General features: G+C 36.6%; 1 protein-coding gene across 6 annotated transcripts in view; it reads left to right on the top strand.

The window, feature by feature from the left end:
* dst (dystonin) overlaps window positions 1-12561 on the top strand; it is a 197254-nt gene that overhangs the window by 130219 nt on the left and 54474 nt on the right. For all 6 annotated transcript variants that reach the window (XM_051916336.1, XM_051916339.1, XM_051916338.1 and 3 more), the window contains 9 exons: window positions 143-309; window positions 1181-1337; window positions 3954-4080; window positions 4193-4249; window positions 4376-4611; window positions 5927-6056; window positions 6750-6949; window positions 7877-8372; window positions 9692-11160. In XM_051916336.1, the coding sequence (XP_051772296.1) occupies window positions 143-309; window positions 1181-1337; window positions 3954-4080; window positions 4193-4249; window positions 4376-4611; window positions 5927-6056; window positions 6750-6949; window positions 7877-8372; window positions 9692-11160 (3039 nt within the window). The remainder of the gene's footprint in view (window positions 1-142; window positions 310-1180; window positions 1338-3953; window positions 4081-4192; window positions 4250-4375; window positions 4612-5926; window positions 6057-6749; window positions 6950-7876; window positions 8373-9691; window positions 11161-12561) is intronic.

The following is a 12561-nucleotide window of genomic DNA, read 5'->3' as shown; positions in this document are numbered from 1 at the left end:
TTAAAGGATATTGATTTTTTTTTTAATTTATAGAAAGCGAGGCAGCTGTCTACAGTTTGGAGCAGAGACAGCCTGTATGTTTATGTCCTATAATCTGTTTATGTTTCACACCTTGAAGTTCTAATAAAGTCTTTATTTGTAGGACACAAATGCAGAGTTAGCTGAGCATGCAAAGGACATGGAAACCCTCCAGAAACTTTCCGAGGAACTCAGTGGGTTTGGTCCTGAAGGAAGCGCAGCTCTTCTTCAAAACAAGATGCAGAACATCTCAGACAGCTTTAATGCTTTTAAAGAGACAGTTACAGAGAAGTAAGTGATTAAGCAAGGCACTTAGCTTAAAGGGATAGTTCACCCAAAATTTAAAATTCTCTCATCATTTACCCACCCCCAAGTTGTTCCAAACCTGTATAAATGTCTTTGTTCTGCTGAACATAAAGGAAGATATTTTGAAGAAAGTTTGTAACCAGGCTGCTTTGGGGCACCATTGACTTCCATAATAGGGGAAAAAAATACTATGGAAGTCAATGGTGTCCCAGAACTATTCAGTTTCTCACATTCTTCAAAATATCTTCCTTTGTGTTCAACAGAACAAATAAATTTATACAGGTTTGGAACAACCTGAGGGGGAGTAAATGATGACAGAATTTTAATTTTTGGGTGAACTATCCCTTTAAAAACAATACTTGTACAGAAATGTTAAATGTTAATACTTGTACAGATTATGCCTCAAATGAGTTGGCAAGATTTTTTAATGTTTTTGCAAGAAGTCTCTTCTGCTCACCAGGGTTGCATTTCTTTGATCAAAAGTAGAGTAAAAATTATGAAATATCATTACAATTTAAAATAACAATTTCTATGTGAATATGTTGTAAACTAATTTATTCCTGTGATCAAAGCTGAATTTTCATCATCATTACTCCAGTCTTCAGTGTCACATGATCCTTCAGAAATCATTCTAATATGATGATTTGATGCTCAAGAAACATTTCTGATTATTATCAATGTTGAAAACTATTAATTTAATTGGATAAAGTGAGGGTTTTGATTAGCTAGGACTGTTATAAAAACCATGTGCTGTAATAAAACAGTATTACAATACATATAATATTAGTTATGCTTTTTGCCAGATGTCAAACTCTTTAATAAAGCTCTGTGTGCATATGTGTTCTGTGTATTGCAGGAAGCAGGAGGTTTCATCTTGCCAGAAGCAGCTGCAGGAGTTCAAAGCAGCCGCAGGGGTGTTAATGAAATGGTTGGAGGAGACAAAAGAGCAAGTGCCAGTGCTTCAGCCCCACTGCAGTGAACAGGGCCTGGGAAAAGACCTGCAGAAGGTCAATGTGAGTGATGGATTTAACTTTTCAACTCTAATTTTTGTGGCCACAAAACTTTCAGGATAGAATGCGACTAACAGAAAGGAACTAGAAGAAGACGTGCATCTCACTTCACTCTTCATACTCAGATTCTTCTGAACTACTTCAAATCTATTTGCTAATTTTTGTTGAAACATTTATCACGTCCTGGAATAAAAAGGTCGGTTACATTTTATTTGAATGGCCCACCTTAAACATTCTACTAACTATACGTAACTTGTCAACTACATGTTAACTAACTCTCATTAGAGTATTAGTAGACTGTCAGGGTTAGTAGAATAAGTTGACATATAGTTGTAAAGTTACTTATAGTCAGGAGAATATCTGTTGGGAGCATCAAAATAAAGTGTTTGCAGATATTAAGCAGACAGTCTACTGATACTCTAATGAGAGTTAGTTGACATGAAGGTGCAAAATTACTCATAGTTAGTAGAATGACTAAAGTGGACCATCAAAATAAAGTGTAACCTAAATCTAATGGAGAATCTAACGTGAACTGGTGTGATTTTTGATACTGTGCGTGCAAGTAATGTTTGAGATGGTAATGACAATATATATATATATATATATTTCTTCATTTTTTGGATGGGTTGGGTAATCAGTGGACTTGCTAAAACAGTTAGTTATTATCAGTCAATTATTGTGAATGCATTTAAATATATATTGTCTCTAAATTACAAATCTCAAATACTTAGGGGTTACTTAAATTTCTGATGTTCAAACCATCCTTCATCCATTTCCATTATAACCAATTTATTTTTTTCCCCAATTGTTTTGTAAAATGGTGGTAGTAGCAGCAGTATTTAGTATTATAAAAAATAGAAGTTTAAGCAAAAACAGAATCCTTCTAGCAAATATTATATCACACTGATGAACAGTGATAAATAAATAAAGACCAAAAAATAAAATAAATAAAGATTTTTAAATCTACCCTCATGCACTGTTCGATTTAATTGGATTCAATACAATTACCCAAAAATCACACTATGAAAAAAAAAAAAAAAAAACATACAATCATGTACAAGTAATGAACTTTTAATATCAATACTTTTCACACATTACAAGGAATAAATATCTGAATTTATGATTTATAAAAATGCTCCTCCCCGCACCCGTGGGACAATTATACATTTATAACAATAATATCTTAGTCTAAACCTAAAGTAATCTTGACAAACTATATATCATTTAAAAGCTTTCAGACTCTAGTTTTCATATTTCATGACTGATTTTCAAAAGAAATGACAGAGCAATAGATAAATAGTGATAGATTCTTCATTTGTGATGTGGTGCCAAACTGTAACACGCGGTCTGATTCTTTTCGTATGTTTTTTATATGTGTTTCAGGGATTGAATTCAAATCATATATTAACATTACTGCCCAAACTTCTTCTGAATAGGAAGTCTACTTCATAAATATTTGGAAAAGTTTGGAAATATATGGTTCAGAGCATTGAAACCATATATGGAAATTGAAGAGTCCTTATATGGTCACCGGTGGAGTCTGGATGTCATCTAGTAGAAAAGATTGTAACTGTGCACAAAAAATCTTACTGAACTTTTTTTTTTAAGATATCAACCTAAAATTTGGCACAAAACTTGTTCAGATATTTAGCTTTGATTTTCTTGATGTTTTAGAGTTAAACATGTTTTGTAATATATATTTTTTATATAAAATAAAAATATATATTTTATATATTTTAAATTTTCATAAACTTAAACTTCTATAACTTTTTTTTTTTTATTTATTTATTTTTTTTTAAACTTTTTTTTTATTTCTACAATAATCTGTGAAGCGTTCCCTTTAAAAAGATACCAAACTTAAGTCCAAACTTAAGCTGGAAAAGTCATTTTCGAGTCTATGCTTAAAAAGTGGACAGACAGTTAACAGGTAAAACAACTATTTTCACAAACTTTGAGAATAAAAAGTTGTTAAACTCAGCAAGACACTGGCACTTCAGGACTAGAGTTGAAGAGCTCTGACATACAACACAGAAGCGTTTTGTATTTTGGGTCTGTAGTTGCCTATATGGGTCAAATTGACCCACGAACAGTAAGAACGTATAAAATTTCTGTATGTACATTTCACAACACATCAGCGTGTTGAAACATGTTCATGACCCTAAATGAGAAAAAGTTACAAGATTTCAAGAAAAAAAAAAAAAAAACATAGGTTAACTGACATTTCTGACAACTCAAATCAAAACGGGTCAAATTGACCCGCAACAGTACATAGGGGTTAAACTAGAATATTTTTTTTTCCCATTGAAAATCCATTGAAATTTTTTCCCATAAAATCTTCCTAAAGGACCGACAAGTTTCTCTGAAGAATCACCCATACAAGGAGGATAAACAGTGGATCATGTTTTGCACACATTCTTGTTTTAAAGTGTTTATTCCAGGGAGTTAACCCTCTTTACTCTAGTCATATCCAGCCTCCAGCATTGCTCAGCATTTAAGAATGTGTGTGTCATGCTGCAAAGGTCAACAGAGAATAATGAACATGTCAGAATGTCTCCTAACTCTATATAGATTTTAAAGTTTTCAAATGACATATTCTGGTCTTTTTTATGCTATCTGCAGGACTTATTGGATGAATGGACCTCCAAAGCTCCTGCAGTCCAGGATATAAATAGCAGAGGATCTGCTCTATGTAGCCTAATCAGTGTTTTGACATCACCGGCCAAAGCCAAGATACATCACAACTCAGGTATTGCCCAGGAGTATTTTAAGGTTTTACAAAAACATTTACTGCATGTCTCAGTTCTACATGATCACTCATTAATTCCATCTAGAGTGAACACGTATTTTTTCGTCTTTAGGATCAGCTGTCAGTAACGGTTCTGGTCCAGGAAGTCATGCCTATCTGACAAACCAAGGTGAAAGTTCATACTAGTGATGCATCAGTTTTGGCTGACATAACTGTTTTTTTTAATGCTGTGACTATTATGGTGGCTAATGTAAATCTATACTATTCTGCCTATTATTACTTTATTTGCCTTTAGAGCTGATGCTGGTGCAGCAGAACATGTCCTGCATTAACAGCAGTTACGAACATCTGGGGGAGCTGCTGAAGGCCAGATCATCTGAGATCAGCGCTTTCTTGAAGAAAGTTCAAGGGGTCCATGAACAGGCTGAGTCTTTACGTCAGTGGATGGAAGACACAAAGAAAACAGCATCATCACGGAGTAACCTTCCATCTGGGAAAGACACAGTAAAATCACAGATAGAGCAACAGAAGGTAAATGAAACTCGTTAATGTGGAATATGTGTACTTCATTAGCATTATTTGTACTTTTTTGCATCTGAACCCCTTAGATGTAAAATATTGTACCCCCTCAGATTTGAATATTTCAATAATTTAACGATACGTTCACATATTCATGGTTCTCTGATGTTGGTCAATGGTCACATGACATGCAAGTAAACAGCTGACATTTTAAAGTGCCCCTATTATGGTATTTGAAAGGTTCCTATTTTTGTTTTGGGAGTCCCCAGCAACAGGTTTACAAGCATGCTAGGTCAAAAAACACTTTCATTATCTTATGCATTTACCTTATTTGCTCAACGACTCCCAAATGATTCGCTCAACGATTAATTTTTTCAAACCCCTCGTTTGCGTGACACTAATCTGCGGTGATTGGTCAGATGACTTCTGCTGTTTAACACGGAGTACAGTATACAGTGCTTGCATCACTTACATTATATTATAATAATGATGGTGCTCCGCTCTGTTGTAAAAAATAAAGTTGTTTTATGTTTATGTTAGCGAACCTAGCTTAGCTATGTTACACATTACATGAAAGGTAATCTTCAAAAATCCATAATTGGGGCACATTAATTTAGATTGTTTTTATTTTAAATGTATTTATATATATAAGGCTGCACGTATATATTGGGGCTTATTATTATTATATTGTTTTAATTAATTATTAAAAATGAAGATATAAACACAGTATATTACTGTTGTATATGTATACTGTTATATTACAGTTGTCCTGTAAAATAAAAAAACCCTGAATTTTTAATAATTTTATTTTACACTACAAGTTTCAATACTAATATTTATGTCTTAAGTTATTCACTTTGAAATGTTTAAATCCACAAACTTTCATTTTGGCAAGATACTGTCACGATTATGGTCTTCTACTTTAATATTCTGTTCGGTTCCCTTTGTTCCTGTTGTCCTGCTCTGTTTAGTTCCGGTTTCCTTTGTTACTGATTATCTCCTTGTTTGTTTCTATGGTTACGGATAATTATCACCTGTCAGTCATTATTCTTTTTAAACTTCCTGTTATGTTCAGTCCCTTGTCAGTTCTCGTATATGATTTATGTGGTTTGCGTGAGTTCTCCTACGTATTTTGGATTATAAATAAAAACCGTCTAGTTGTTTCTGTTTCTGATGGAGAGATGGAGTTGATGAGAAGCAGCGTTTACTGTGAACTGAGTCACTCTGAGATGATAGAAACACAGCACAAACTCTGTGTCGGCCATTATAAGCCCATTCTTTAAACTGTAAGCACTGAAAAAAGCTGATTATTATATCTGTCTTGCAGGTCTTTGAAGAGAATATGAAACAAAAGCAAGTGCAGCTCCAGCAGCTCAGGGAGAATTTGCTCAGCTTAATCGAGGAGAACCCAGATTCACCTGAGGCAGAAAAGTGGAAGCACATGCTGGCACAGATAGGTATGCGTCCATCACATCCAAAAGCATTTATCTAATTTTATCTGCTGTGTGGATGGCCAGGTGCAAATTCACACACTTCTCTCCTGCACCAACTGTGAACCAGGGTCAGAAATAAACTTTTAAATTACCTTATTTAATGTATCTTTTATGTCAAATACTTAAATTTAATCAATTAATTCAGCCGATCAGAATAATGACATACTATGTTGGCTGTTACCAATAAAATTTTAACAAACATCAACAATGCCATTTTACACTGCAGAAGCTGCTAGCCTCTGATTGGCCATTACATTCATACGCTCAACAGACACATCTGTGAGTGGCTGTAATGCTCTATGCTGCAAAATCTTTGATCCAACTTGACCAGATCTAAATGTAATTCTGTAATCGACACTTTTCATTAATTTTCACAATTCATTTTAATCACGACAGTCGTAATAGATTTAGTTTAATTGTGCAGGGGCATTTTATGCCCCTTTATCTTGAATTTAGCAGGCATTTTTCTTCATCTTGGTGGCATTTTTGCCCCAAGACCCCGTTAATTTCCGACCCTGCTGTGAACTGAAGTGAAGCTCCTGTGAAAGCTCAAGCTGATAGTGGAGGAGTCTGGCCTCCTCCACACACTCTGAATCAATGCTCAGCTAAAGTGAAGCTGGGAGTGAAAAAGTGATGTGTGCTCTGCTCCACACACAGACGCAGGATGGGAGGAGGTCAAGGGCACCATGGAGATCCAGAAACAGCACCTGGAGGAGTCGTCCCGCATGCTGGAGCTCTTCCAGACGACCCAACCACAACTCTCGCAGTGGCTGCAGGAGAAGGAGTTGATGATGGGCGTCCTGGGGTCCTTGTCAATGGATCCCAACATGCTTAACACACAAAAGCAGCAAGTCCAGGTATTGGCAGTCATGCTGTAAACATAGTAAGATCTGTAATTCATGTGAAAGAACAGTATTATCAAATATTAAAGGTTAAATGAAGTTAAACGAATAGTTCACTCTAGGGATGTGCGATATGACTAAAATCTTATTTCGCAAACTTGCAAACTCTCTGAGTATGCGCTTCAGGTGTGTGTCAGTTAGCGTGAGCTTTAGAGATAGACACTTTATATCACAATATATCATACTGCCCAGCCCTAATTCACCCTAAAATAAATTTCTGTCATCATTCACTCATCTGCATGTTGTTCATAATCATTCTGTGCAACAGTTAAAGGAGATGTTTTGAAGAATGTTCCTGCCCTTTTTTTCTCTTTCTTGAAAAGCACCATAAAGCATGTATGGATATGACTCACATTAAATTTCAAGTTTTCTGAAATCATATGATGGCTTTTTGTGAGGAACACACCACAATATAAGTAATTTTCCTTTAAAAATCAGCAGTAGCTCTTATTTGCACATCACACTTGATCAGTCGCCTGGAACAAACAAATCAATGGCATTTGATGTGATGTTTAGTAAATAGTGACTTTTCAGTGCCTTCTTCGATCAAAGTGATCTGTTCTCTTCAGAAGACTTGCAATATAGTACACTGGTGATATGAACATGTGCTTTTTTATTGGTTTTGGAGCTTGATAGACCCTGATTGTATGTTTTCATTGTATGGAAAAGAGCAGTGTAAACATTCTGCCAGACACTTTTGTGTTTCATGGAAGAAAGTCAAACCAATTTGGAATGATGACAGAATTTTTTTTTATTTTTGGTCAATTGTTTTTTTTTAAGTTACAAAGATGGAGTGACATACTGTACTATATCTTATGCTACTGAAGAATGCTTATCCCTTAATGCCTATTGCTTAATGTCATATGTCGTTCCTTTGATTAGATTCTCCTCAAGGAGTTTGACAGCCGCAAGCCTCAGTATGAGAAGTTAACTGAAGCCGCCACAGCAATCACTAGTGCATCAGAGAAGCAGGATCCTGCTTTAGAGCAGGTTAAAGAACAGCTGGCATCTATTTCCCAGAAGTGGCAGGCCCTGACAGGTCAGCTGTCTCAAAGACATGCCCTCATTGAGCAGGCTGTTGGGAAGACCACTCAATTCCAGGAGATTTTGCAAAGCCTCAATAAAAGTGCCACTTGCCTGGAGACTGAACTTAATAACCAGCAGCCTCTCAGCACCCAACCTGATGAAGTCAAGAAGCAGATTGAAGCCACCAATGCAATCCTGGCTCAGCTACGAGAGGAGAAGAAGAGGCTGAAAGAGGCAGAAAACGTCTGCTCTGAGCTCTCTGCCATGGTAACTGAGGAATATCTCAGAGCAGACTTGACCAAACAGCTTGAGGCCGTCAATAAACCATTTAGACAACTTGAGGACAAAGCAGGTATTGTAGTTAACTTCAACTACTCTCGTCTTTCTTTCTGCAACATCACAGAATATAGTTAAAGAGTTGAGAAAAAAATAGTCACATTGGATCCTTCGTGGTACAAAATGACCGTCATAGGAAATTAATGGGAAATACAAAAAAATACGAAAACTCAGAGAATCTTTTGATGGTATAAACTACAACTCAGCCACTGTGCAGAAAAACATGCACAGCAATAAAGGGTTGACACTCTAAAATGTCAAGAGTGCAAAATATACACACAAACCGCGTGACTATTACACAGAGCAAGTTTTTGCAAAAAATAAAAATAAAATCAATAATTCAGCCACAAAGCAGTTAAAAAAAAAAACAAAACAAAACAAAAAAAAAAAACAAGAAAAGATTGCACTCTAAAACATTGAGAGTACAAAACAGACGCACACACTCAAACACACACTCACTTACACACACACACACAGAGACGCACACACAACACAACACACTATTGAACTGGTGTGGCTGTAACAATATGGTAAAATTGACCCAAAAGGCTCAAATAAAATGTTGAAATAAGATCAGACCTATATTTATTAAGCTGTGATAAATCATACTTGTTCATTTTTGTTACGTTTTTATTGAATTTTGATGTTATGTGTAACATAATGTCCTCTGTGTTCAGGTTTGACTGTAGTAAAATTATTGCAAAAACTGACACTTCAAATTAACATTTCAATAAAATAAATAAATAAATAAATAAAAATCTAAACCTTGACAAAAAGTAGTCTTTGAGAATGTCTAAGTATGAATCCAAATCCACAACTTAATAAAAATATAATATTTATGTCTAAAAAAACACTAGAGAATTTATACGCCACTTTATATAGAGCTATATAGGAATCTAGTGGCATTACATAAGTTTTTCTATTTTTACTCCCACCAGATGGCACTAGTCTACCTTCAAAAAATTGGATTTTTAAATGCCTTGTCTCTATTTTAACATGGAATTCTGCTTTAATTGAAAATCATAAAATATATTAGAAAAAAAAAATTGTGTATTATTTTCAATGGGGAAAATAGCTAATAGAAAATGTATAAATATTGCATAGTATCATAAAATACCCTCAAAATTTTAAATAATAATCAAAAATAATATATTATTTCATTATTAATATATTAAATCACTTCACGCAGCATTTTTGCCTTCAGTCATGGCTGAAAATGTTCTAGACGCTAGACACTTGTCGTGTTATTCCCTGCTCAGACACTCTATTACATAATTGTGACAACTGTTCAGACTTCTTATCTAACATTCTTATATTTTACCTTGTGTTTACCAGGAAAGCGGATTGAGCAGCTCAACTCGGCTTTTGCCAGCTCCCAGCAGTTCCATCAGACATCTAAGGACTTCCAAGCCTGGCTGAATCAAACTCTCCAGGACCAGTGTAAGACACAGCCCATCTCCGCTTATGCAGAGATGTTAAAACAGAGTCTCAAGGAGAACAGTGCTGTTCAGAAGGCCATTAGTGACCATGAGGAACCTTATAACACCATCATGAAAGAGGGTGAAACTCTCCTTCAGAGAACAGAGGGGGCAGAAAAGGTGGCACTTCAGGGACAGCTCTCTGCTCTAAAGTCCAGCTGGGATGATGTGAAGAAAAGCAATGCTGAGCAAGCAGAAAAGCTTCAAGGTGCCATGCAGAGGGCTTTGAAGTACAAGGAACATTTAGAGAAGCTGAGCTCATGGTTGCAAGAGTGTGAAGACAGGGAGAAGAATGTGAAGCTCAGCATGAACTCAGTGGAGATCGAGGGCTCCCTCTCACAGTTGAAGGCCATCCAGAAGGACGTTGACAAGCATAGAGGGCTAGTTGTGATGATGAACACAGCTGCAGACAGCCTCCTGGAGGTCGTCACATCAGATGGCGATACGGTTAGGGAGGAGAAGGTAACCACTGGTAAAAGAGTGGATAAGCTGACAGAAGATTTAATGCTCAAAAGAGAAACATTAGAAAATATCTCGCAGAAGCTGAAAGAGTTCAACGACTTACAGAAAGAAGCCAAGGGCCAACTAGAGGGTGTCAGGAAACAGCTCGATTCTCACTCTTCCTTGGGTGTCCAGGCCTACAGCAACAAGAACCTGTCCAACATGAAGGCTCAGCAGAACAGCTTAGAGGGTGTCCACAACCAGATTGAGCATCTCAAAAGTCTTGCACAAAGTCTTGTAGTAGATGCTTCTGAGGTCGAAGGTGTGACAGACCTTCTTCTTCAGGCAGATAGCTTGGAAAAAGACCACATGTCAATTACCAAAAAGGTAGAGGATGCTTGCTCCACCCTGGAGAACAAGCTCCAGGGCATTGGACAATTCCAGAATAGCATCCGCGAAATGTTTGCAAACTTCGCAGACCTGGATGACGAGTTAGATGGTATGGCTCCAGTAGGCAGGGATCTTGACACCTTACGGGATCAGCAAAGCACTATCAAAGACTTTGTTGCTAAACTTAAGGAACTGATGACCAACACAGCCAATGGCAGAGACAGTTGCAAGAAGATGCTGGAGTCAGAGGCCTCACCAGATCTCCTGGGTCTGAAGAGAGACTTGGAAGCCCTGGGCAAGCAATGTGGGAAGCTGATGGACCGAGCCACTGGTAGAAGAGAGCAGGTTGAGGAGACCCTCGGTCATCTGGAGGAGTTCTACAGCAAGGCCCAAGAGTTTACCCATAAACTGAGCAATGCCGAGAAGCAAGAGGAGTCCCAAGGGTCTGTTGGATTGGAAACAGAAGTCATTAACCAACAACTGGAGTCCTTCAAGGTAAAATTAAGATTCATTACCTTGTTCTGTTCCCCTTCTCGAAGGTCCATAGCAGTGCACTGACATTTTAAAGGATTGATATATTGCAAATAGAACTGTAAGAAATTACCTTTAGTAGTCTTACTCATTAATGATCATGAGGTAAATGTGAGCTTTGCATTTCATAATGAACAAGATCTGTATCTACAGTGCACCCAAAAATATTTGAACAGGTGAAGTGTGTAATGTATGCACCACTAGTGGCACCAAAAAGAGTTGCAGAAATATTGACTGTCTTCAAGCAGTCAGTCACAATGTTCCATTTTTTGGACAAACTCACACCATTGGTTGAGCCAGTGTTGTTATGTTGTGCCCAGTTGCTCAATCAAACAGACTGCAATTCCTTTTGGTGCCACTAGTAGCACAGAAATTACACTTCATCTTTATATCACACTTAATAATGTATGAATATCAAAGCAAGTGCCACAGTTTGCAAGCAAAACATTTCACAGAAAATGAAAGTTATTTTTATCTGCAGAGTTTTACATGAGGATTTTTGCTATCTTGCTCCTCAGTTATGTAGCATGGTTTTGGTCTGTTAGCCACGTGTTAGATCTTCCTCTCGACAGTTCAATATGTGGGTGAGCATCTGGTGCTAACAAAAGAACGTCAGCTGATGGATCATTGTTGCAAATGTGCAGTGAGGCAGCTGAGGGCCAGAGGGGTGCTGTGCATCGTAGTGGCCAGTGAAAGCTAGCGGGGTCTGACTTCTGCTCCTTGACCTGTTAGCAAGTGCTAGAGCAGGCCTCTATATTCAGTGCAAACAATGGATGTTTTTAGCTCTCTTATTTTTAGCTGCTACATAATTTTTTTCCCCTTCATTTTAACCTGCTAAAATTAAGGATTCTGTTTGCAGAACATTAGCAAAACTGTTTATTACTATTATATATATATAAAAAAAAAATCATCTCAGCCTTTTTTGCTATTGCGTGTGGTTGCTTTTAATGCATGTTTATGATATTGTTTCAAGCAAAGCATTAAAGGATTAAAGGATGTTCCGTAAAATACAACTTTATTTTAAGCGTTACATTACCTGAAAATAATTTGTTTTTATAAAAAAAAAAAAAAACCCTGCTGACAGTTTCATGCTCACAACAGAAGTATGCAATGCAGAAAAATGTATGTTTGTCTTGTTTCAAACAGCTGTTTTTGTTCGTTTTTACAAACTGAGGAATGAGTCGAAAATGTTTTCTGTGCCACAGATGCAGTTGATAAAGCTTAACTTGTATTTAACCAGGAATATTTTTAGAGAAGTTGACTTCCACTTTAAAAAATTACATATTTGTTTTGGCCTGTCAGTTTGGATTTCTCGATGTTTTTTGACTCCATATTTCAAGTGGTACATCATTTGGAAAAGTATGC

The sequence above is a fragment of the Ctenopharyngodon idella genome, chromosome 13 (genome assembly GCF_019924925.1).
Source record: "Ctenopharyngodon idella isolate HZGC_01 chromosome 13, HZGC01, whole genome shotgun sequence".
Lineage (NCBI taxonomy): Eukaryota > Metazoa > Chordata > Actinopteri > Cypriniformes > Xenocyprididae > Ctenopharyngodon > Ctenopharyngodon idella.
The sequence above is the reverse complement of the archived record's forward strand: the minus strand, read 5'-3'. Positions and strand labels throughout refer to the sequence as shown.